This window comes from Primulina tabacum, chromosome 1 (assembly GCF_025594145.1).
Source record: "Primulina tabacum isolate GXHZ01 chromosome 1, ASM2559414v2, whole genome shotgun sequence".
Classification (NCBI taxonomy): domain Eukaryota; kingdom Viridiplantae; phylum Streptophyta; class Magnoliopsida; order Lamiales; family Gesneriaceae; genus Primulina; species Primulina tabacum.
Window position 1 is genome coordinate 1,667,244 of NC_134550.1, and position 26,013 is coordinate 1,693,256.

The following is a 26,013-nucleotide window of genomic DNA, read 5'->3' on the forward strand; positions in this document are numbered from 1 at the left end:
CGGGTCATATCTTGTGAGACGAATATTTTATTTGGATCATCAATGAAAAATATTACTTTTTATGCTAAGAGTATTACTTTTTATTGTGAATATCGGTAGGGTTGACTCGTCTTACAGATAAAGATCCGTGAGAATGTCTCACAAGAGACCTTCTGTTTTTTAATTATCTTAACTTTGCATTGACTTCTCATGAATAATGTTTGAAAAACATATAGAACAAAATAATGAGTCAGAATAATGAGAGTTAAATAGAAACTTATACATTTAATTAACTCAATATCACCATTATTTTTAATTCAAAACTTCATTCTTCATGTTTTTATTTCACCCAAAAAAAATATATTCTGCGATAAACATTTAATTAACTCAATATCACCATTATTTTTAATTCAAAACTTCATTCTTCATGTTTTTATTTCACCCAAAAAAAATATATTCTGCGATAAGTTTGTTATAGTATTTATTGTACACACAATTGCTGACAGTCACGTTTGATAAGGCATGGTTTAGTTTGGTGGAGTTCCAAATAACAAAATATGTGGGCCACTACGGACCCTGGCCCTAAACAAAATTGGGCCAATTAATATACTAATTTGAACTCTGACCAACTGCATTAAAATATGCGGCCCAAATTTGAAATTGGACCAATTCTATCTATATTCTAAATATTTAGAAAATTGGGCCTGTCTATCATTATTTAAAAAATTAAACGCCGTTGCCGGGGATCGAACCCGGGTCACCCGCGTGACAGGCGGGAATACTCACCACTATACTACAACGACCTGTGTGTAACGGCTGTCAACTTTTATTAATATTTAGATTTTAACCCAAATAAAAATAACTAAATTTGAGAGATTCGTGCGTTTGACACTACTAAGTAGAAATAAAATTTAAATTTAATTATAATTTCATGTAGATAAAGTGACAAACCACTACATCGATTAAAATTATTTTGTTTTATTTTTGGTCCAAAGCTCTCATTCTCTTCCTCCGAACCTACCACAGCGACCCGTTAACAAATTGATTAACTTAATTTTATTTTGCTAATTTTTTAAAAAACAATTAAATGAGCTTTTACGTTTGATTCCAGGGCCTGTCTATCTATCGATGGTCAAAATGCAGACAGTTGCTTGATGGTTTCTCAGCTGTACGATGAGAATTTGCAGTTTTCTAATGTCTTGAATCCGATGCTATACCAAGATGTACCGAAGGATCTCGATGTGTTAATAGACCTCTTGTTGCAAGGAAATAAATAACCCGCCGGAGCCTGCCCTTTCCGTATTCAGATTGATGGATAGTTGCCTCAGGAAATATCCGTGAGGTCGCCCAAGCACGGATGAAATTTTCCAGTCTCTTTGAGGAATTTCGGATTCCAGCGTATCCTACGAATGGGTGATTGGCAGCCCTGAGCACGATATACATCCAGCCTAAATATGTTGCTGCCGATATTGCAGCTGTTTTTTGAGTTCTCATACATATGTGATGTCTCGGAAAGGCGGGGTCATCTTTGGATTCGAGCAAATAGAAAAAACATGATATATTGAATTTAAAATTAATTTCACTTCAACTCCAATACCACAATGGCAACAATAATCAAATATTAATTACCACAACAGTTGCTTCATGGTTCTTTCTGTTCTGTCAGCTAATTTTGTTCCGTCACAGCAAACCAAAAATATTCCTTCACCTTGCGTGACGGACGGTGGCCTCATATTTAAGTAGAGGCCAAATTAATTTTTTAGTGTTTTAATTTCCGGCTATTATGATTCTATTATTGATGTGATTTTAGGAACTTTAATGATTTTCAATATCAGGTCATCGTTTCGGACATAATATTAACATTTTTTAATATCAAATCAATATTCAATTGAATTGAATTAAGACCACTAAAAGACAAAGAAAATTAAAATTACGGCACCAAAACAAAACCCAAAGTAATATAAGTTAAAAGATAAAAAAAACATTTTTTTCTTAATTAAACAACCATAGATTGGCAATACAAAATTTAACTATTTGTAAGACTAGACGATTGTTTGACTAAAAGCTATAATTAGTGGCATTAATACAACTTAAATATTTTAAATTGTACAACAGTTCAGATGAGACGTTTCAATTGTTTTACCTGTCAGAGACAATTATTATATCTCAACAATCTTTATCCTAATAATTGTAATTTTTGCAGTCAATGACAATCAAACTCGTAACATTGACTATGATACTAATTATAGAATCAAACATTTGTCGTTTGAACAAAAATTATAGTTGATGATAACAGTACAACTCAAATTTTTTAAACTGCATAAAATTTAAATTTCAAGTTTTGATTGTTGCATCCAACATAAACAATTATAGTAACCAACACAGTTAATCAATGTCCAAATAAATTTTGAAAAATTATTTAACACGTTTGATTATCTTCTCATGACCAAACGCAAGCCTTAATGTCAATAAGGCCTAAAGAGAGTCGTTTATTACGTGCCGTGTTGAAAGTCAAATGTTCTTTACGAAATTATGAGCCAGACATCCATTTTTAGGTCTACCCACTGCCACCATACGCACAGCGCGTAATTTTTTGTTTTAAATATAACGAGGTCAAAGTAGTTTTTTTATATAAAAATATTATAAGTTTATTTTAGAAATAATGATATTACGAGAAAAGGGTATTCTATCTTTATCAAATTCGAAAATATAAGAGGATTCCGTCACTCTGTCAAGAAAATATTGACATTTTAGATATGAGTTTTGATAATAAAAAAGTGTGGATATTTGAAAAAATTCTAGCATCATAGGTTGATATGACTGATTTTGAATTAATTTGAGCGCGTGTAGTAAAAATATGGTTTGTGGTTCAATTATATTATTTTATCAATTTTCATTAATATTTTGTAAAACTTCATTTGAAAGACTAACATGTTTTCTAATATGATTTTGGTCATCTGAATTGAATATAGCTTCTTTTTTTAAAAAAAAAAACAGAAGAAGTAGGTATTAAAAATTTTCAAATGAAAACCCGAATAAAAGGTAAACGAAGGCAGCCGTAATTTTATGTTGTCTTATCTTGAGTTTCAGGAAAATGACAGCACTTGGAAAAAATCAAGAAATCTTAGTCTGACTGTTCTTCTTGGAAACTGCTGGTTATCATAATTGACAAAGTCAAAAGATCGATTTTTTTATTACAAACTTGTTACTTTTCTAACGACAAATTTAATTTATTTATCCTATCCCCGATTCAGGGAATCTGTGTTTTAAACAAATAATTCCTCCATTTTCTTGAGATTCAAGCTCTAGAATACCAAAGAAATGGGCTTTCTTCAATTTGTTTCTGCAATCTCCATCTTCCTGATATACTCTTCTCCCTTGATTCTTGCGCAGCAGCCTTACATCAGAAAGGCCACGACTTTATGCGACAGCAGAGACAATTCAACTTCAGTTCTTGGCTACACCTGCAATGGCGTCAGCCGGAGTTGCCAATCTTATCTCACTTTCAGGTCCACGCCTCCGTATGATACCGTCTCCGCCATCTCCACACTCTTGGGAGTGAATTCATCGCAATTATCGCAACTCAATTCGATCCCCGAAAACACGACCTTTGAATCGGATCGGGTGGTTCTTGTTCCTGTTACCTGTTCTTGTTCGGGCCTGTATTATCAGGCAAATGTTTCTTACGTAATCAAGAAAGATGACTCGGCTCTTATTATTGCTAACAACACTTTCCAGGGTCTGTCTACCTGCCAAGCTATCGGGGATCAGAATGGTGGTCTGACAAAGAATTTGTTATTGGGCTCTCGACTTAATATCCCACTGAGATGTGCGTGTCCAACCAAGGGCCAGAGCGACGCAGGTGTGAAGTATTTGTTGAGTTATTTGGTCACTTGGAATCAGTTTGTATCCTCCATAAGCGAAATCTTTGGGGTTGATACTGGGAGCACTCTTGCAGCAAACGGATTATCTGAACAAGATACTAACATATATCCATTCACTACTCTTCTGGTTCCGCTTCAAGACCCGCCATCCAGTTCACAGGTTACAGCGCCACAACCTCCGCCGCCGCCCTCTGGCACACCATCGGCATCTGTTCCTCCAGGTAGTGGTGGTGGGGGCTCCAGAAAAACTTGGGTGTATGCTGTGGTGGGAGTTCTCGGAGGTTTTGCTCTCGCTACAGTTATTGGGGTTTTTGTTTTTTTGATGTGTTTTCGTAAACGAGGAAACAAAGATGAACCAGTCATATCATCCGAGAGCTTTGAATCTGTCGAAAAACCACTTAAAAGAGAGGAGGATCCTGAATCAGAAGAGTTTCTCGAAAGCCTATCCGACATAGCTCAGTCACTTAAAGTCTACTCTTTTGAAGAACTTAAAGCAGCAACAGAAGATTTCAGTTCTAGTTGCTGGATCAAGGGATCTGTTTATCGTGGAACAATTAATGGGGATTTTGCTGCAGTCAAGAAAGTGAATGGAGATGTGGCGAAAGAAATCAATCTTTTAAACAAGATTAACCATTTCAATCTTATCCGTCTCTCTGGCATTTGTTTCAACGAGGGAAACTGGTATCTTGTTTATGAATATGCTTACAACGGATCGCTCAGCGATTGGATTCACAACAATGATGAAAGGAAGGTCTTGAGCTGGAACCAGAGGCTGCAAATTGCTTTAGATATAGCCGCAGGCTTGGATTATCTCCACTGTTATGCAACCCCACCGCATGTACACAAAAATTTGAACAGCAGCAACGTTCTCATTAACCGTGATTATAGAGCCAAGATTGCAAATTTTGGTTTGGCAAGATCAGCAGAGGGAGAAGGAGGGCAATTTCTCTTAACAAGGCACATTGTTGGAACAAAAGGTTACATGGCTCCGGAGTATTTGGAGAATGGATTGATCTCTCCCAAACTTGATGTTTATGCTTTTGGTGTTCTCATACTGGAGATTTTTACAGGATCAGAAGTTTCCCAGCTGTACGAGGGGTATCCGCAGTTATCAGATGTCCTCAATCCAGTTCTAGATCAAGAAAATGGACTAGAGAATCTCAAGCAGTTGATGGACCCTTTGTTGCAAGGAAAATACCCTTCGGAGCTTGCCCTTTTAATATTCAGATTGATTGATAATTGCCTCAAGAAGGATCCATCAGATCGCCCCAGCACAGATGAAACTTTTCGGTCTCTTACAAGAATTTCGAATTCCAGCGAATCCGGTGAATGGGCGATCAGCATCTCAGAACACCACACCAGGCCTTGATAAGCTGTTGCAGATATTTTGTAGCTGATTTATGTTTTCTGATATGTATGTTTATAAAATGAAACACGAGTTTGACCTCAGGGTTCTTGTAATCAGTAACATGAAGCAACATTTAGATCATTGTAAATAACTGTAGTGGCTGGAAAACATTTTCTTGGAGGTGATTTATCGATTGCATATATATATGTTAGTCTGTGTGATTTGATATTCCTTATAATAGCTGATGAGTTTTCGCATTCTTGAGAAAATTTGTATCATGATAATAATTACCTTGCACCGAAAAGAATGAGGAAACAGGAGACAGATGCTCATAGCGTTTCTATGGAACGATCAATCCACATGAACATATGTAAACAATTTTTGCATTTTCTCAACTCTAAAGCAGATAAAATAATCCCGGAACACAAAAGATAGATCTGTTTTCATTTCTTGGAGACATATGCATAGTACTGTGCCATTGGAACGACAAAAGCAATCACTAACAAGCCTCCAACTACAAGTGAGAACTGCCCCCGTTTCTCTTCTGTCTCCTCTCTGGTTTTGAAGTTAGACTCTCTTTTATTATCTTTAGCCATAGGGCCACCAGGATCAGGGAGGCCATCTATCGCTGCAACTAGACGTTTTGCAGCACTAAACAAGGCTTCATTATACTTTTCCTCCACTGCTAGCACTGCAAAAATCCAATCAGCCCAAACAATCAATTTCCTGCTGAAGCTTCTCTTAATAATATCTAATCTAGTCAACCATTATATTCAATCTACCCGGAGTACACACAAATGGGCTAATCTTGCAGCATGAAAAAGAAATCTAAATATTTAAACAATACCCGGAAGATTCTCTGATACTGTGGAATCAAGAACAGAATCACCAACAGCCTGGATGAATTCAGGCCCCCCTGTAATTGCACCTTCTTTTTGGCTGGTAACAAGCACAATTATGCCTTTGTTGTTGCCTTCCTCCACAGTTGGGTACCAGCGTTCCAGAACTTGATCAGCATACTCGAATGCATCCGCTTTGCTCTTCAGCCAAAGAACATGAACAATTCAAAACGTAAAATACAAGCTATATATTACTAAATCTTATTGAACGTGTAAGTAGTGGCTTAGTCATCTAAATTCTATCCCATCTCAATCCTGGAGAAACTTCTTGAATGTTTAAGTAGTGGCTTGGCCATCTACATTCTATCCCATCTCAATTCCGGAGAAACTTCGTTCTTTTGTTCTACATATTAGCCCTTCTTGGTTCCCAGTTTCTCTGTTATTTTCTTCACTCTGAAACTAATTGATCATCCGCTCTTCTATATGCATCATAATAAAATTTTCTCATCCAGTTTTACATGGGATTGAGCTATCAATTAATCTGAGACCGTGACTTGAAATATTTTATTCGAAAACTACGCATACTTCGAAATGTTTGCCTCACTTTCTATTGGAAATGGTAGACAGATCTACGCCTTAAAAGCACATAATTTTACTTGCAAAGCACTACATTAAGACGCAAGGAAAAAAAAGAACGAATCGACTAACAGTGAGCTTGCGGACAGTTACAACGTTAATGTGGTAGCCTTTCCTGGACTCCAAATCCGAAAGCAATCTCTTCAAATCAGATTTGGTTACACGGCTGAGCACTCCAGCATCATCAACAACGTATGATTCTGCCGGAGGGCCGTCGCTCAGAACGTCAAATTCAGAGGCCAATGCAGAATCGGTCAGAATCGGGCAGGAGAAGTTTAGTGCTAAAGAAATGGCGAGCGCTGCTATTCCCTGGGTCACATGAGAAAACCAACTATTGGGATTGTGAAAAGGTCGTTTGATTGATTGAGAAATCTGTTTTCCGAGGGTGCAATAAATGGGTTTGAGCCCGGAAGCCGATTTGGGTTGGAAAAGAGGAGTCTTGAAAATAGGATAGAAGGAATTAGCAGAAATAATGGTTTCCATTGAAGAGTATCAGAAACTCGAAATGGTGAAATCTGTCATGTGTTGAAAGAAGAATTTGGTCACTGGTAAGTCTTCAATTTGGTGCCTTTTTTTGGGATTCTATAATTTGGATGGTTGGCTGGATTTTGGAGGAAGATAATGTTTATCAGTTGTGGAAGGAAACAAGTGGGCTCAATTTGGAGTAATCAAAGGACTGTTTTGTCCAGACAATCTATTTGGTTTACTGGTTTTTTCTTGCTACTTAGTGGATAGAATTGTCCTTTAATTTTCTTTCAATTGTGCATGATCACACAATTTACAAATCAAACATCTGCGAAAAAACTGTTGATCAGAATAAGATCTGTTTCCTCTTCGAGAAAATTTATACATGGTTTGTTTATGAACATTACATATAACTGGAGTGATGATAAGGGAAACTTCTTTACAAGCTACATACTCGAATATGAACATATAAAGAGCCATTCTCAACATATTCATATACCCATCATTTTCGGAGGAGACTCCGGTTAACTTCACTAAATTCACATGATTCACTCTATGTAATATTTGGAGTTCCTCTGCTACATCCCTTGTTTTCTTCACCGCAAAAACTTGCTCGTTTATTATCGCCTTGTTCACTGAGCCACCAATTCTGTTGTGTTCACTGAAGTTCATAGCTTCTTTCAAAATTGCATGCAGGTCATACATTATTGGCTTTCCAAGATAGCCCGACATTCCTGGAAGCAGCTTATCCTAAATGATCTTCGGGGAAAAAGTTTCATCTTTGGAGGCTTTACAAGCTGGTGTAAGATCAAACGTTTCTAAAGAAGAATCATTTCATGCCAATATCTTTTTCTTTTTGTACAAAAGTTTGAAGTATGCAGCAAAATCCAATAACACGATCACGAGAGCCATAACAAGGCTCAAAATTGTGATAAGAATCCAGTGATGTTTGGAATTAATGAGTTTGTGGAGCACGAAACATCTGCAGTTTAATCGGTGACTTTATTGGTATCAACACTGGAAGGAATATTGCACGTGTGAAAGTTAGTTATTATTCTCCATGACAATATCTGATGCTGATGTCTGAAACATGGTACTCGCGGAAAATACATCATCACCTGGCTGCCATACATAAGTAATCAGATGCTGAGTTCCCTTATCTGAATATGATTTTCGTGGGAACTTACGCAGCAAAGGAAAGACTGCTTCCGCCGCTAAGTCAAGTTGTTTGGTGTCAAAATTGGATTAATATCTTCGACGTATTGATAGTTTGTAAGATTCTGAAACAGCTTGATTGAAACCGAGTAAAAGTTGTCCCCTTTCAGGATTTTATTGGTGACATTCGAGAAATAGTATGTACCGTTGCAGTTACATTTGATTGGTATCAGTACCAATTGATAAGGAATCAGAATAAAATCATCTGATGGTAAACTAGAGGTTGTTGCTATATCCATACTGCTGACTCCGAATAGATCATATATACTTACAAGATCTGAATAAGGTGCCCGAACACAGTATGTAATATACGTTTCACACGACATTGGTGACTCTGCGGACCATGTAAAATCAGTGTCCGCGGTATCATTAGGCTGCTGCGCAGAAACAAGGGAAGCTGCAAAAACGAGAAACAAAGAAGAGATTGACAGAAAGGTAATATGAGAGAGTGCCATCTTCTTCCAGCTTTGATTGTTAAAAGGCGAGGTGTTTAAATAATAGTTGAAGATAATCTCTTCTTGTGAAAAGTTCATAGAAAAAACGAACAGGGTTGCTAGTTTGTTGCATAAATGAATTGTTTTTGAATTATTTAAGCAAAATCTCAGAGGCTTTGTCCCCAGCTTTGCCTACAAGTATCCTTCATATGTCAGTCTGTCCGATAAGTCAATATTCGTTAAGTTTTGAGATTGTTATTTATAACCTTCCGCATTAGTCTTGAAAGAGTTGTTTGATATAAACAACTGAATAGATAGAAATTTTGTGAATTAGAAGTAGGTATTGTGTGTAGTGTTGTAACACTTTAACACAACATGCAACAAAATAGTATAATTTATCACACAATTAAACTTTGATGAATAAAATAAGACGAAATTCATCATGCACAACTTTACAAGATTACAAAATCAATACTAATGAATAAAGAAAAGCTAATTTCTTCAACGAAGTGAGGGAGCAAAGTGCATTCAAAACACTTATCAAACCAAATAACAAAACTACATATGCAAATTTTGTGAAGCCGGAAATCTATTTGATGAACAACTAATTAGCACTATGATTAGGTGTTGTGTTTGTATGTCTTCAATACTCCTTGTAACACGGCAGTACGTTTCGGTTTGATCACTGGATCTCTTCGAATTAAATCACCAACTCTCGTGTTTGCTCTCTACCGTGTCTCTAATGATCCATTAGTCTCAGCATTTATCTTTAATTATTTATAACGTTTCTTTGGCATAGAGTTTATTTCTTAAATAAAACCCTTCAAGATATAGAAGCAAAAGTTTCATTGGGAAATAAATCTTTTAAATAAATTTATCATATTTAGAGTTTATCAAATATCTCAATAGTCTAAAAAATGAAATTCTATAATTTAATATCTACAATATTATAAAAGAAAAATATAATTTAAAAATAAATTATATTATTTTCAAGTTTAACAAGAATCTAAGTTCGGACGGCACAAATTTTGCCCTTGCTTCTTCTGAATTTTACATACAAAAATCAACACGAGAGTTTTAAAAACCAGAGTTGATGGCCTAATTAGATGTGGACAAAATCATAAGCCTATTCGATCATTATATCGTGTTTTCTTACGAATTTGGCGTGTAGTGATAGTTTGTTTTAATTACAGGAATTCGAAGTTTTCGAGAAATCTTGCAACTTGGAATTATGACAATCACTATCATTTTGTTCTTCTGCATGAGAATCTAATAGAACAGGCAAACAGAAGATGCCATTTTTTCATATATTTCCAAGTTTGTACTTGATATTCTAAATCAACAAAAAAAAAAGATTTCATAAAAATTTATTATGTGACATAAAATATGTAAGACTCAGATCAGTACATTACTTTGTATTTGCATTTTTTTCTTTCTTTGCTTCTAACTTTTCTTCTTTCTTTCTTATGTATGAGGAGAATTTCACTGAAAGTTAACTGGGAAAACTTCCTGTAAGCCTAATGTGATCAAGAGTCCTCTTTAGACCGAACTCCAGCACTGCCTTGTTGCCTTGTCTGAAACCATCTCCGTATGCTACCGAAGGGTTCGATTCAATCTGGTCTTTGAAAAATCCACCGAGTTTTTTCTCGAACTGGGATCGTTTCCCCTTCTTCGAAGAACCAGATGGTAATGAAGATGAGGATGAAGTGGACGGTTCGTCATTACTTAAACCAGGAATAATTTCGGAATCTAACCACATATGAGCCAACACTTGACAGATACCTTCTTCAACGTGTGGACTTAGACTCGGATAACCTGAAAGAAAACCAGTTTTTAGAGACGGAACTCGATACAAAAACTGGCTGCGTAGCAGAAAAAGAAATCAAGAACCTTTGAGTCGAAGCCAAGCATGCATCATTTCGTGAGCAAGGATGGATCCAGTCATCAACCTGAATACGTAACATGTTTTTCTTAATTAGCCAATGAATTAGACGAATCAGAAACAGAAGAATACATAAAGCTTACCTAGGAAGCCCAAACAAGACAAGGATTGCAGTCACTTCACATCGACGAATCAGCCTGTAAGGTTCAGTGAACATGTCTATTATTCGATATCCACCAATTCTCGGCCGCCTCAAAATCTGTAAAAGTTAGTAGAATTGTAAGAGTAAACTTCAGTATCACACAAGAAGCATAATCAAGATGGATGTCGGTACCGTGCGAATGGTTTGCTCTTCTGACAGACAAAGACCTCTGGTCTCGGGCATGTGGTGGTGACCCTAAATAACATTACAAATGATACAAAATGACTTTATTTATAAAAAAACATTTCAACTTTGGAAAGTTAACATTATCCAAAAGTAACCCACTTACGATTTTCTCTCCCTCCATGGCCTCATTTAGTGCCTGTCTCTCGACTAAGAGCATTGGAATTTGCTGCTCCACCTTCATGTTTAAACCTTCATAAAATTCTTGGATTTCGAGATATAGAGGTTGGCACTCGTGTGTGTCCATTATCGAAGAGTCTAAACACTCCAAGCATAGCTTTCTTCCATCATCAAGAATCAAATATCTACAATCCACCTGCTGCTGAGAACGACATTTTTCCATCAGTACACCACGTAAATTGCATACTTGATCATATCTAGGCCCCAACAAGTTAGGTTCAACAGATAGTCTTCGATAAATTTTCCTGCTCATTCAGATTATATAATGTGTATATCTATCCTCACCTCCATTCTTTCGCAGCTGCAGCATCGAGGCGTCCCATCATTCTCATGAGACGGGCAATACTTTTGATGCCAGAAAGGATGCTGTCTATACGCAATTTCGCCAGAGGCATTGCTTGGGATCTATATTAGAAACGACGAAACACCAAATTCCAGGTAATGAACGTGAAATATCTGAGAAATATTATGAGATTTACTATGCTATTGCTCTATGGAAATGCTTCGACTCTTACAAATTGTTTGCAAACATCGCACTTGGGGTGATACAGATCCTTATAGCAGGATTTATGGTAAGGTCGACCATCGGACATCGAAAACTGAAACAGAAATAAGAAAAAAATTAGTTTTTGCAGAACCATTAGTGTCTGAAAATCAGAAAAGACATTAGTACAAAACAATAATTTCAGAACCTCATGATCCGAAATTGGTTGATTACAAGCATGACAACGAAAACATTCTGGATGCCAAAAAGCCCCCATGCCACTAAAAAATCTGTCATTGCCAATTTCACTCTTGCAGCCACTACAGATTGTGCTGAAAACAGAAACTGTTGGTTTGAAAAAGGAGAGAATAAGAAATTGAAAATAAAATTCCAACTAGTACACCAGTTACCTGCGTCCTAAAGGATATCGAAATATATTGTGGGGAAATAAACTGCCATGATCATAAACAGGTGGCCGAGTGGGAGGGGCTCGAGGGGGTGATTGAGATGGAGATTCCACATTCAAACTTTCTTGAATTGCCTTAGCTAGCTGTTCATCTTCTTCCAAATGAGATTCTTTGTCTAACAATCAGCATGGTTCGATAAATTAGCAAGAATATCACAGCATTCTAAAGAAATATATTGCAATTGGTTCTTGATTTATACCTATTGTTTTTTTCTCTTTCTCATCTACTTCAGCAATGGAAAGTGCTATGGCTCGATCGATTTCTTCTCTGTCAAAATCTGGCCTTGTCTCCTGTAAATCAGATTCATTATGAAAATTTTCAGTTTCTAAAGCTGGAAAGGAATCAAAACCAGCAATGATCAACAATGACAGAGTAACGAATACCTCTGAAGTAGTAGGAACTTCCCAAATCGTATCATCTTCATATCTCCCTCTATATTGGCCACCTAATATTTTGTGGTTGGAACCTTTGAAAATCTTGGTTAGCCAACCCATTGCGTAAAGCACGTTTACGCTGCAGACCGACACAATACAAACAAAACGACCCACAATTTAGTTCAGTAAGCTGACTTTATGACACATTTGTTGGAACCTATAATTTTCTGAAAATTATACATAAAATTGAATTTTTTTTCTTATTGATGGGGACCAACTCCATCCCATTCATGCAAACACGACCATTTTCTCATCATAGGGGTCCCAAATTTCATAGTTAATATCTCGAAATCGATAAGGTAGATTAGAAGACGCTTGAAAGTAAAAGGTATTGTTAATTTTCAATCAGATATCAACTGAACATGATCGTGGAGAAAAGAAGAAGAAAAGAAATGCATACATATAACCTTAATCGATCCAAATTGCTGCTGCAATAATTTGAACTCGATGAATTCCAATCAAATGTCAGTCTCATCCATTGACAAAATATAAATCATACGCAATAATTCGTGGCTGTTCAATAATACAGAAATCCCACAATGAAAAGTTCAAACTTTTACTCATCTGATCATCAAAATATGGAGATTTATGATTCAAGATTGGTGGGCTAGCTCATTATTATCGACGACACCATTAACAAGAACTCGAAAGGGACAAGAAAAATAGAATAACAAAAGTGAAAGAACGTGTTTCAATGGCAAAAGCTATTTTACCTTAAACAGATGAACAATCTGAAAATTTTCAAAGAACCTGATTAACCCCAGATCAAATTAATCATCCAAATCCGAGAGTTGACCAAAAATATATCCCATTTCACAGAAGAACAACAACAGAATTGAAGTATGGGAACGCATCATTGTTTTCTTGATTTAAAGCAGATGATTAGGAAGAGCTCTAGTTTAAACAAAGGACAAAAGAGACGACGAGTACTACTTGTCAAACACTTTAAGCCAAAATATGTGAACTTTTAGATGATGGCGCGTAGTTCACTTGACACCAGGTCCGAGAGGTCCGGTGTTCGAGTCCAAGTATAACAAATCACCCGCCCTATAAAGTTTTTTTTTTTCTTCTAAACAATAATATTTAAGATATAATAACAAAAAGAAATATTTGTTGGCATGAATTTCACAGAACTTTTCCGAATAATAAGGACATCCACGATGGGGTGTTAAATGGGTATTATAACACCCATTAAACACCCCTCTCAACGCCCACTCACAGGAGAGAGGGTATGAGGCGTTCAATCTTGTGTCAGTTTATTTTTTTAAAAAAATTGGATAATCAAAAATCGTAGTTGATTTGCTGACACGCGTACCCCATGTATTTTGCATTATTTTAATTATATTTTATATTTTATGAACGCCCCTCTGTCCGGTTATTTTTTTAATAAATTTGGACATTTAGCGACGAATTTCCACAAACCCCGGTGTATCCAGATCAAATATTTCGTAGACGATTTCGCATGCAAAGAGAGTTATTCTTTCGAATAGTGAATGCACTTAAGGATCGTTCACCGTATTTTCAGCAAAGGGACGATGCTCCGAGAATTTCATAAATATCTCCGAACAAATTCCAAAATACGTGACACTCATGTGCATCACCAACTTCGTGCCGATTTAGTTGAACATATTTGGTCATAATATAACAACAATCCTTGAATTAGTATTTTGCATCTTCTCTTAAGTTTAATTTATTTTTTTTTATTTTTATGCAAGTGTTATTTATTATTATATGTTGTACCGTTTTATTTTAGGTTTATAATAAATTTTTAATTTTAAATAAGTGACACTCATAAAATTAAATTATTCTACGTACTAAATATATAAAAACATATTATTATTAATATAAAATAATAATAATTTAAATTTCTTAAAAAATTTGAAATTGAATTTATTTAATTTAAAGTAAGAATAAAATGAATGAATGGACAGCGGTACCTACAAATAATGAGTGTAAATATTAAAATGAATGTGAGACAATAGATGTATTAATATACTGTGCATATGATACGTGTATCTTGTGATTTTTTATGACAATGACAAGGCAAAGGGGTTTCGATTTCAAGATTTTATATGTTTGTTGACGTGGACATTTCCGGTTTGAGAAAGCGTCGTCTCGGGAAACTGAAAGGGGGCCTTCCTTCATAGTGTTCTTTTCTTTTGTTGACTTTTCATTACCAAACTTAGCTTCTTAAGATTGAGTTCACATGGGATCGGCTCATCTCTTTGCACCAACTAAAAATTAACACAAAAAAATCTCTCGTGAAACCGGTCACATGTCTTTTATTTAGATCACTCACGATATCAAAAATATTATTTTTTATTATAAATATGTAAAAAATTTATCTATCTCACAAATAAAGGTCAATAAAACCAATTAAATATATGTTTATAAATATCTAATAAATATTCATAATCGAAAATATTCATAAACATTGTTTTAAAACTAAACATAAGAGATATAAAATCAAAAACTAAAAAGACATCATGTTCATATAAGATATAAGTATGATAATAATCGAACTAAACATAAAGAATATAAATTAAAAAACTGAAATGATATCTTTCTTGCTCATATAGTACGATAATAATTTTTTCTTTGAAATCAACTCTTTTTTTTCTGACGCTTTTTTTTTTTTATCTTAATATTCACAGAATTTATTGCTTGAAAAATTGCATTTTCTTTCACCTTTTAGCATAATCACATAGTTTTTCATCATCTTCAAGATTTATTATGTCCTTTTTATTCTTTCACTTTGACAAATGTTTTTGTGGTATTGCTGTAGCTTTCCTTAAAGATTGAGATGTTATTTACTATTAATAATATGTATCGTTCGGTATATTATTGGTATTATCATTACCACATCATATATTTTTCCACGTAATATCCAATGAACAATATTGCAACTTCTTCGAACATTGTTATCACTACATTGGAACTGCAACGGTAGCATCTAATTTGACGCGATTCAAGCAATTCATACCGTTTGTAGTTTTTGTAACAACTTTGCAATAATGATTGTATACATCTACCACGTGAATGCGACAATTTCAATCTTCTTTACGATGCATTGTATGCGATAGTAGATATTTTACTGAATAATTATTTTTTCTTATTAAACGTTTCTTTATTTTTTCCCTAAAATGTTAATACTTTGAATAATGATTATTAAGTTTCAAAGAATTGAGAATTAAATGAAGTATAATGTAAATAATATATGGATATGGAATGTTAATCAAATCTCGGTTAAAACTTTGGTTTTCAGACTAAAAACAATTTTAACATTTTAAATCCTAACTTAATTCCCAACAAAATCAAAATTAAGGCAAATTAGCCATTTTATATGACCTTCTCTTTTTTTAGTCATTATATGTTTTCCTATTTATCAAATTAACATTGATTTTATGTCATTTGTTGTTTTTTTATTTATGAAAATGTCACTTGTCTTTGTAAATTAATAAAATTGATGTGTCTATTATGTTTTGATGAATATTTATTTACGAGAACCCTATTTTTCAAATTTTAATGTTCTTTCTTTTTGGTTAAAAAAATGAATTATAAAAACACCCAACACATGTACAGGAGTACTAGCAGATTTTAAAGTTAGCAAAGCACTTCTTTTTTTAAACTAAGTTAGCAAAGCACTTCTTCACTCAAACAAACACCACATCATTAATTTAGGCCCAACAATTCTTATTGGGCCGATGATGTACCCTTCTCCATCCAAATCTAGCCTAAAGCTAGATCCATAAGAGCTCCATTGTAGATGCGGACTGTGATTGACTTTAATCAAGCCCATGTCCAATCACGTCTTCGATTTTTCAATACTTTTCAAGATATATTAAATGAAGATGACCACTTTTGATAATTAATTTGATCACATCGTCCTCGAAGCTATCTTTTAGTTAGCCTTAGTCTGGCACTTATCTTTTCTTTCGACAAGTGTCACGCTTCGAATGGGCGTGTCTTGTTTGGACCACCGCTCCCACGTGGCTCCAGCCACCCCATGCCGGCCAAGCCACCTCAATTGGCCACCATATGCATTTCAAGTGCCACCCCCTTCAATTATTTCATGTCATTGTCTTCATGACCCACCCATCCCCTGAACTTTACAATCCCTATATTTTCATCTTTTCATGCTTTTATCCCTACCACCTCTCTTTTATTTTGGTTCTATAATCGGTCACAAATACAAATGATCGTCGATTCATCGGTTTCCGTTTCATAGAAATGGAGACCATCGATTTCATTTGATTTTTCCGAATCAAAATCGAACCAAATCCATCTTTAAAACCGAACATAACTTATTGAATCAACATTCAGTTTATAACCTACCATAAATTTTTAGACATTGTAATTTATGCACGTTTCATTTTCAAAATCTAATCAAATCAGTTTTGGCATTTTCACACACTCCACCACTCCCATGAAAAAGGAAATGATAATGTAAAAGATATAATTTGTGTGGTAATTATTTGAGCCAAAATTTTACACATAATCCAAGAAAGTTAGGACATTTTGTTATTTCTTCGGGCACCAAAGAGTTAATGTCCTTCACGATTGAGTGACTTGCTATTTTGAAGGTTTACATTCAATTGAAATGACCAACATTCTCATGGTCCACTCTTTTCAAATTTAACAATTTAAAAAAAAAATTTGGAAAAAAATTATTTTATTTTAAATTTTAATATATTCTTGGTCTAGTCTCGACTCTTGAATAATATCGGATATTGTTTATTTTACACATTAGTCTTATTATATTTCTATAATATGATGGATGGGCCATCCAACTTCTCATAATCAACATATTATCAAAACTTTTTAAGTATCTTGAGAGACATATTGTTACTTCCCAATAATATTTTATATATATATAAAATGAATTATTGAATTCGAGTGAATATCGATAGTTGGATGAAATTTTAAAGTAGAAATCGAGAGTGTACATGGTAAACTGGAAATTGTTAGATTTAATACCACTACCTCGATAGCATGTAATGATTTAACATCTCCAGAAAAGATCTCTTGTGAGATGGTCTCACGAATCTTTATCTGTGAGACGAGTCAATTTACCGATATTCACAATAAAAAGTAATAACCTTAGCATAAAATACGACATGTGAGACCGTCTCACGTAACTTTTTGCCAAATCTCAATTGCCGATTGTTTATAAAAAATCGAGTTTGAAGTTCAATTGTAAAAAATCCCTACCAAAACTATATATATATATAAAAAAACTATTCCCAATTGAAAATGGTTAAAATGCACCAATTGTTTTACTTGGTTTGTCTAATATAGTAATTTAGTAATACTATAATATCACATGATTAACTCTAGTAAAATGCTCCGGAAGGCATTTAATATTTGTAGTCCTGGCCCCAATTGATCATCCAATCACAATAGTTAACAAATAATTTAACTCACGTGTGGCACCTTTGAAAATTTAAATCACTTAAATTTGACATGATTTTAGTAATATATTTTTTAATGGCATATTCTCATTGTGTACAAATTTCAACTTTTTGGACCAATAGAGGAGGAGACTGAAATACCAAGTAAAATAAAAAGGTTTGTGTTGCTTAAATTACATCGTTATTATATCTCGGGATATGACTTCAATTGTTTGAAATTTGTCGGTTAATATTTTACATCATTAGGTGGAATGTACCTTTAATAAACTCGAGTGTGATTAGTTTCGTCAAAAGGTATAAGTAATCATTAATGGAACCAAATAATATGAATCCACGTACGTAATAATAACAAACACGATTAATTTAGAATCACACCATCAATTCAATAACGAACAAGGTTTGTTGTTGTGTCTCGATCTTTTGATTCAAGTATGACGTGATTTTCACATCTAAACTACGTGGTTTAGTAACAAAGAATCACAATGAAACAATTAAAAAATCAAACGGACTTTCAAAGAACTTTTCCTTGACAATCCGTATGAGATCAACCGACAAACGCCACAAAGTAAACCTTTGATAAGTTTGATTTTGATTACAAAGCAAGAGCCTTGAAAAAATTGAGAGCAAAACTCAAAACTATTGTATATCTCAATAATAAAATCTGAATTTCAATCTTAGTCACTATTTTTTAATTTTTGCTATTTTTAGTCATATGTATTACATTTACTAAGGCAAGAAGTGTTGTCAATCATTTTGTCCACTTGAAAATAAAAACTAATGCCGAAAAAAGACTTTTGATTCCCAAGTCTTTGAATTATATATACTTATTTTTTTAAATTTGTTCCTGCGATTCATCCTGGATTTGTTTGAAGGAAAAAACTTACATGAGACGGTTTCACGGGTCATACATGAAAAAATATTATTTTTTATGCTAAGAGTATTACTTTTTATTGTGAATATCGGTAGGGTTGACCCGTCTCACATATAAAGATTCGTGAGATCGTCTCCCAATAGACCTACTCTTGTTTGAAAGTCCAATTTTAGTTTAAACTTATAAATTTACATCCCCTCAAATATTATATTTTTTTTGGTAAACTTTATTTATTATCTTCGACTTATCCTCTAGCTAATGTCAAGATCTTAACAAATATCACGTTTGGTGACACCAGAAATTTTTTTCCCTTGTTTGATAACACAAATCACCTCTAGGAAAAAAGGCCCCATTTAAGGATAATTTTTAAAATAAACTTTAGAATTACGTGTAATTAGGTAAGCATGAGAGCATGATTAGAGTTGCAATTCGCCTGTTAAATTGTTATATCGTATTCTAATCGAGAAAATTTCATGTTACTCTTAACGACACACTCTAAAAATGCATATAAAGATGAATATTTATCAATACACTCGTTCACTTTCAAATCATTATATCCCGACGTCACATCATACGAAGAAGATTATGGATGTGGAGATATTAATCAAATATAAACTAGGATTATTGCACGATATATATATATCAGTTTTATTAAACATGTATACATTTCTCTATATTCATTAATTTCTTTATAAAAGTTGAATAACTAAAATCAACATTGAACCCAAATCCATATTTTCATTCAATCCCAGCTCGCAGTCAAAATGATTCATTTTCCAAATTTCAAACACAATCCGATCCGACTCATTGACACCGATGCTAATAAAGATAATAAAAAATTATTCATCGCGATTCAATTCACTCGTATCCATATTTGTCATCGCAACCTCAAAAAATTTAAAAAACATGTTCATAATATATTTTGTAACTCTACACTTTTTATTCCTGAAATACAAATCTTAAATCGTTTAATTTACTAGCCCTCACCAGTAAAATATTATTCAAAATTTATAGTTTCACTGAACATACCATTAAAATGTGGATTTTCCTCAATATAATTTCAATATTCGTTTTTTATTACCATGTTCCGGTCCCCACTCTAATGCGATGGGGCTGTTTTTGATTTATTGAAGCATTTGTATGTGTTTTTTGTTTGTTTGTATGTATAATATAATTTAATATCTTTTTTTAAAAAAATAATAATAATTTGATATCTTTTAAAATTCCTTCACTGGGAAACAAGAGACCGCTGATAAAAATGAATTGGCGTTGACGCTTCCTCGTACCAACATGCCCTTCTTTACCCTTCTTTCTTTTTCACCATTTAAGCATTACCAATTTAATACTATTTTAAATATTTTTTCCTTTATCTTTTGGAAAAATAGTATATGTCTTCACTTCTATATATAAAGTTTGACGTTTTTTATAGTCCGAATTTATGATACCAATTAGCTTTTACGAAAATATCATATTCATTTAAATAAATAATATTTCTCATATAATTTATTTATAACTACAATATTTACTTAAAAAATTCACATTTTTCTACGAATCACATATTTAATATAATTGTATTATCTTTATCCAAACAATAATTAAAAGACATAACAAAATTTTATGTATCAATTCGACCTATTAACGACCGTGAACATGATTCATGAACATAATACAAAATTAAGAAAATCAAAGTATATAAAATTAAAATCATTTTGGCATCCATGTCACCTACGTAGTGAAGTAGAAGAGAGGCAAAAGGAGGAAAGGAGTTCGCCAGTGGCACTGAGATTCACGAGACATTGAGATAATATAAAAAATATATTTAAAAAATGATGTGCAGATTGGCTGCCACCTATCAATCTGGTCCACGTCTTAGTTGTAAAGTTTTGCTTCCACATCCTACTTATCCATGGCCACGAGTCACATAAAATTCGTTACGTTAATGTGCACTATACATTGAATTCATCCGATTTATGTTTGAAAATGCTTAATTAATATTCATAGAGATTAAGTTTTAAATTCACTTTTGAATTTGTATCCAAGGATTTTTAATTATTTAACTTAACTTGTTCGGGATATATTAGAATTCAAGAGAATTTTAAAACCATTTAGTTAATAATTTACAATAGTATTTTTGGTGGATTTCAAATAAAATGATGTTTAGTGTCATTTAAAATTCATTTTTCAAATTATTCGCTATATCAAATCTTTCAGATTATATTTGAGAAATGATTTAAAATGACTAGATCATATGAGTTTGAAATTCGCTATAATTATTCAAATAATAAGAAGTTAGAAATTTAAAATTCATTGTCAAATAGATTTATACAAACAACAAACAAACAAATAAATTGTTTTGTTCCGAATCCATGAATCAGGTTGCATTTGAGTTCGAAGATTAAGATTTGAGAAAATACTTATAAAAAAAAAGGACTTGGAAAAGCTTTGTGTCGAGGTGAATTCGAAATTCACGAAATGTTTCAAATCCATCAACAAGTCCTTGTGTATTTTTTTTCATTAGACTGCCGATATGATTTTGATTATTTCTGTAAGTTCTAGTGCCAAATTATCAATTTTCAGTGTTAGGTCATTATTTTCAGTGTTATTTCAGCAATTTTGTGAAAATGATTAAAAGAACAATAAGCAACTTATTTACCAACACTGTAACTTGAAAATATAATGGAGGCAAAATGATTTTTTATATCGATTAACTTATCAAATTTTGAGTTTTGGTCCACTAAGTTTTTTAAAAGTTTGGTTTTAACATATTAACTTTTTATTTTCGACAATTTTAATCTAGTTGCTGACATGATATCTTATTAGTCTGTAATTTTCTGATGTCATGTGAGTGTTTTCCGGCGTCATATAAAAAATTGAACTAAAATAACCATATATTAAAAATTAACGTAAAAAAATCAAAATTTGAAAAATCGGCGGTGAAAAAACCTATTTTCCAAAATAATAGGTCACATATAAGACAGTCACATCGATCTATATTCATAAGATACGTTGACTCGGTCTATACATGAAGTGAAAAATAATACTTTTGTCATAAAAATAGTATTTTCTCACGAGTTGAATTATTTAACACGTTCATCTCATAAAATTGATTTGTGACACAATTTCATGATAAATTTTTTTAGGTTTCCAAAATAACCAAGCTAGCTATCATCTTCATCTCATCTAAAATTTGGGTTTGTACAGGAGTTTACTGTCTAGATTCTAGTTTCTTAGTTTCAACGTGTGAAGATGTCTCCAACTTTTCATGTGCCACATTAATTGCCCTATTCACACATTTTCATTTTGTTCGACATAACTCTATGAAATGATTCATAGGCCAACTTTATGCTTATAACCTTAAATGTGGAATATGCAATCTCCATTACAATTTCAAAGAAATTACAATTTCAATATGTGTGTGTGTATATATATATATATATGTGTGTGTGTGTGTGTGTGTCTCCATTACAATTTCAAAAAAATTACAATTCGAATATGTGTGTATATATATACTTCAATTACCTCATAAAGACAGAAAATTCCAATATTTTATTATTTCTTTGTTTATAAAAAAAGGAAGAAAAAAAAATTAGTACAATCAGAGACGACTATGTCTATGTACTATAAAGAGTAATTTAATTAATAAATAATGTACGATTCAGATACTCCTATTTTATTTCTTAAACAAGACAAAGTTTTTTTTTCCCATTGTCACTTTCAGTATGATCAATTTGATTACAGAATTATATAAAAAATTTATATTCTGCAGATTCTATGCGAGATACTTCTTTTTCGTCTGACTTTTATTATGTCCCCTCCAATTTAAAGCTAAATTTATTATAGTCTATCTTATTAACAAATATTTTATTTATTTACGGATTGTTCTAAGTAGAGACCATTTATAATCATACATTTTTATTTGGGAAAGAAGATTTAGTTCAGGGAAAATAAACAAATTAAAATGTCGTATGAGTTGATATGTTTTGAATTTTAGCTACTATTTCATCTTAGTGCAATAAATTGACATTTGCTTTTGCAACTCTGGTCTATTTTCTCTACTGGAATACTGATATTGTGTTGGATGTTACTGAATGATGTCGGATATTGTCGACATGACGCCAAATATTACAATTAAATGTTAACATGTCCGAGATCTATCGATGATCTAGTAAAAAATGGACTAAGCGTGTAAAAACTAACTAATTTACTGCATTGAGATCCAATTCGACTACTTGAAGGACTGAAATCTAAAATAGGCCAAGTTTCAGGAAAAAAGACATTTCTCGAGGATTAATTTTAAAAAAATTTCATAGATGCAAAAGGTAATCAGTTAGTGTGGCTTTCAGGCATATAAACCTAACTCTATCGGCCCAACATCAACTTTTGCCACGTGCCACCATATTACCCATTTCAATATCAATGGAGCATTAATTCTCTCTAGCTACTTTTTTTTTTGAACTAATTTTCCAATTATTTTTTTAACCCACAAATTCAAATTTTCGAAATTTCAATCTTCGAAATTACTAACCCGAAACCTAAATATTCTAGTTTCAGACCACGACCTCCATTATTAATTCTTCCCAAACGAAAGACGTATTTGTATGGAGTAGGTATGATGTGAGACGATGACGCGGATATATATTCACGAGACATGTCGATTCGGTCCATTTCTATAATGAAAATTAATACTTTTCATATTTGTATGAAATTGGTATGACCATTAAAAAAAACAAAATAATATAAACAATATTAATAAATTTTTTTTTGATTTTTTGTAAAAATATATATAGATAATCAAAATATTAAATTTTGTCCATTAAAAAATTATTATATAAAGTTTTATCAATCTCAATATGAAATCCTGACATATCATCTGTAATTAAAATTTACTAGCCGACACACTGTTTTCATTTGCAAAATCATTAAATGATAAAAATTTTTTGAAGACATGCATGGTTTTTAATACTCGTTTTGTTCCATGTATTTAGGTTTATGTGTATTTTTCACATATTAAGAAAATTATTTAAAAAAAAACAAGTTTTACTACTCATGATATTCACATTTTACCCTTATTTAATGAATATTTTAATAATATATAAAACTTTTTTGGAAGTCAATAATGAAGAGAGGCATATTGGTAAAAGAATAGAAAATATAATACTAAATATAGATATTGGACTATATATTTGAGACAGATGGAAAAAATATGATAATTATATTTGTAAATGAGGAAATAACTCCCAAATAAGATATAAGGAAATAAATCAAAAAGAAGAAACTTGCATCTCAAGTCAATAAAAATAATTTAATTAGAAGTTGAAAGTGCATTTTCTGGGTGGTACTTCCATACTTAATTTTTTGGAAAAATAGTAGTTTTTTTTAATTGTTTTTTGAATTTTGTAACTGACATGTATGTTGTAGTTCAATTTATTGCCATAGTACACCAATTTGAACTTTTTTAAATTTCTGATATGGCGTGAGATATTGTTGACATGTTTAATACCATATCATCTCAAGTGAAAAAGACTAAAATTGAAAAAAAAAACCAAATAAATTAGTAAACAAAAGATTGTGAATTGATTGACATAAGGATAAAAATGAAAAACACGCACGTTGTATGACCAAACATATAATTTTCCCTTTACTTTTTAGATGAGTTCAAAGATAAAAAAATAAAAAAAAATTATATATATACACACTCTACTATTTATTAAACACACGTCACTTTATTATCAAGAACTTTAATTAGTCAAATATCATAATTAAATTTATAAATATCCTTAAATATGACAAGATACATAAAATAAAAAAATTCAAATTAAACTATTTTTTAATTTATCTCATGCTAATTTATTTTTTATTTCACAAATTTCCAGTCAAGTGATATTAGGTACCATAGGAAGGAGTCAGACTTAGACATAATTATAATAATGCTTAATCAAAGATAAAATTTGTCCTTAAGTCATTGTTTTTGCAACAATTATTTGGTCGCATACGTTTGATTAGTTTATTGATTGCCATACAGAACACATTGGATAAAATTACCTCCGCCCTTTGAATTTTCTTGTAAAAATCAACTCAAGCAATTTGGTTGCTACAAATCAATGTTTTTTTTTAAAATATATTATAAATTATATGGCGAAACAAAAGTATCTTATGGAAAAATAAAAAAAAGTCTTTAAATTTATTTATTTTAAAATATTTCGAAAAAAAAACTATGTTTGCATTATTATAATTAAATTACAAATAAGGTTAAAAACAATCTACATTCAATCATACAAACTAATGAAAGAATTAAGTCCAAATCGAACCTCGACCGCAGTTTGAACAATAGTTATATTGCGGAATATCTAGTATTTTATGTACTCTTAATTAATTAATCTTTCGGAAATCAATGGAAATTAAAATTTTTGTTTTTAGGGAAAGGTCAAAATCGTCATTCGGCATGTTAATAAAGACAAAAACTTGTGTAAGACTGTCTCATAGGTCGTATTTTGTTAGACGAATATCTTATTTGGGTCATTCATGAAAAAATATTACTTTTTATGCTAATAATATTATTTTTTATTGTGAATATCGATAGGGTTGACCCGTCTCACAGATAAATATTCGTGAAATCATCTCACAAGAGACCTACTCGTTAATAAATTAAGTGGAGCAACAGTTTCTAAACTTTCTTTGTGTAATTCACATTTTGCTATTTCAACTAACTATGTTTAGGTTTATTATTTATTATCTTATTTTACGAATAAACCGGAGTCTAAATATATACCGTTTGTGAAACTTTTCTCAAACAAAATTTAAAAATTATATAACATAATATATAATTTAACGTTGTTAATTTTTTAAAAATAAATTATCACTATCTATAAATTAATTATTTAAATAAACTATTTGATCGTACAAGTATACAAAAATATCGGATTTAACTAAATAAATTGTTATTCTTTTGTTTTTGGAATTTAAGTAAACGAATGGAAAGCACAGTGAGTATGTGAGAGAAAATTTAACTCTACAAACAAAATATAAATATGGTGTACACAGAAATAATAATCACCTTCGTCATACATACGAAAAAGACATCGCCCCCCCCCCCCCCCCC

At 32.4% G+C, this 26,013-nt stretch overlaps 3 protein-coding genes, 1 non-coding gene and 1 pseudogene across 6 annotated transcripts; 1 reads left to right on the forward strand and 4 right to left on the reverse strand.

The window, feature by feature from the left end:
• Window positions 1-710: 710 nt before the first annotated feature.
• TRNAD-GUC (transfer RNA aspartic acid (anticodon GUC)) lies at window positions 711-782 on the reverse strand. The gene has a single exon. It is a non-coding gene; the product is annotated as a tRNA-Asp (tRNA).
• A 2,371-nt stretch (window positions 783-3,153) lies between these two features.
• On the forward strand, window positions 3,154-5,413 carry LOC142550608 (lysM domain receptor-like kinase 4). The gene has a single exon (XM_075659705.1). The coding sequence runs from the start codon at window positions 3,301-3,303 to the stop codon at window positions 5,230-5,232; it is 1,932 nt and encodes a 643-aa protein (XP_075515820.1). The 5' UTR covers window positions 3,154-3,300; the 3' UTR covers window positions 5,233-5,413.
• Window positions 5,414-5,518: 105 nt separating this feature from the next.
• Window positions 5,519-7,287, reverse strand: LOC142550672 (UPF0603 protein At1g54780, chloroplastic-like). The gene is made up of 3 exons (XM_075659764.1): window positions 6,759-7,287; window positions 6,059-6,251; window positions 5,519-5,902 (listed from the first exon to the last, which is right to left on the reverse strand). Exons 1-3 carry the CDS (start codon window positions 7,167-7,169, stop codon window positions 5,655-5,657), a joined length of 852 nt encoding a protein of 283 aa, XP_075515879.1. The 5' UTR covers window positions 7,170-7,287; the 3' UTR covers window positions 5,519-5,654.
• Window positions 7,288-7,590: 303 nt separating this feature from the next.
• Window positions 7,591-8,978, reverse strand: LOC142546482 (serine/threonine receptor-like kinase NFP; annotated as a pseudogene).
• Window positions 8,979-10,084: 1,106 nt separating this feature from the next.
• LOC142550730 (protein DA1-related 1-like) lies at window positions 10,085-13,751 on the reverse strand. Of its 3 annotated transcripts, XM_075659911.1 has the most exons (12): window positions 13,040-13,747; window positions 12,582-12,711; window positions 12,398-12,488; window positions 12,142-12,313; window positions 11,940-12,063; window positions 11,763-11,846; window positions 11,533-11,652; window positions 11,174-11,386; window positions 11,017-11,079; window positions 10,826-10,941; window positions 10,691-10,749; window positions 10,085-10,615 (listed from the first exon to the last, which is right to left on the reverse strand). In XM_075659911.1, exons 1-12 carry the CDS (start codon window positions 13,105-13,107, stop codon window positions 10,293-10,295), a joined length of 1,563 nt encoding a protein of 520 aa, XP_075516026.1. In that variant the 5' UTR covers window positions 13,108-13,747; the 3' UTR covers window positions 10,085-10,292. The 3 variants fall into 3 exon arrangements, with proteins under 3 accessions (XP_075516026.1, XP_075515977.1, XP_075515933.1); XM_075659862.1 differs by having other exon boundaries at window positions 11,174-11,383; window positions 12,398-12,711; window positions 13,040-13,751; XM_075659818.1 differs by having other exon boundaries at window positions 12,398-12,711; window positions 13,040-13,751.
• Between the last annotated feature and the right edge of the window lie 12,262 nt (window positions 13,752-26,013).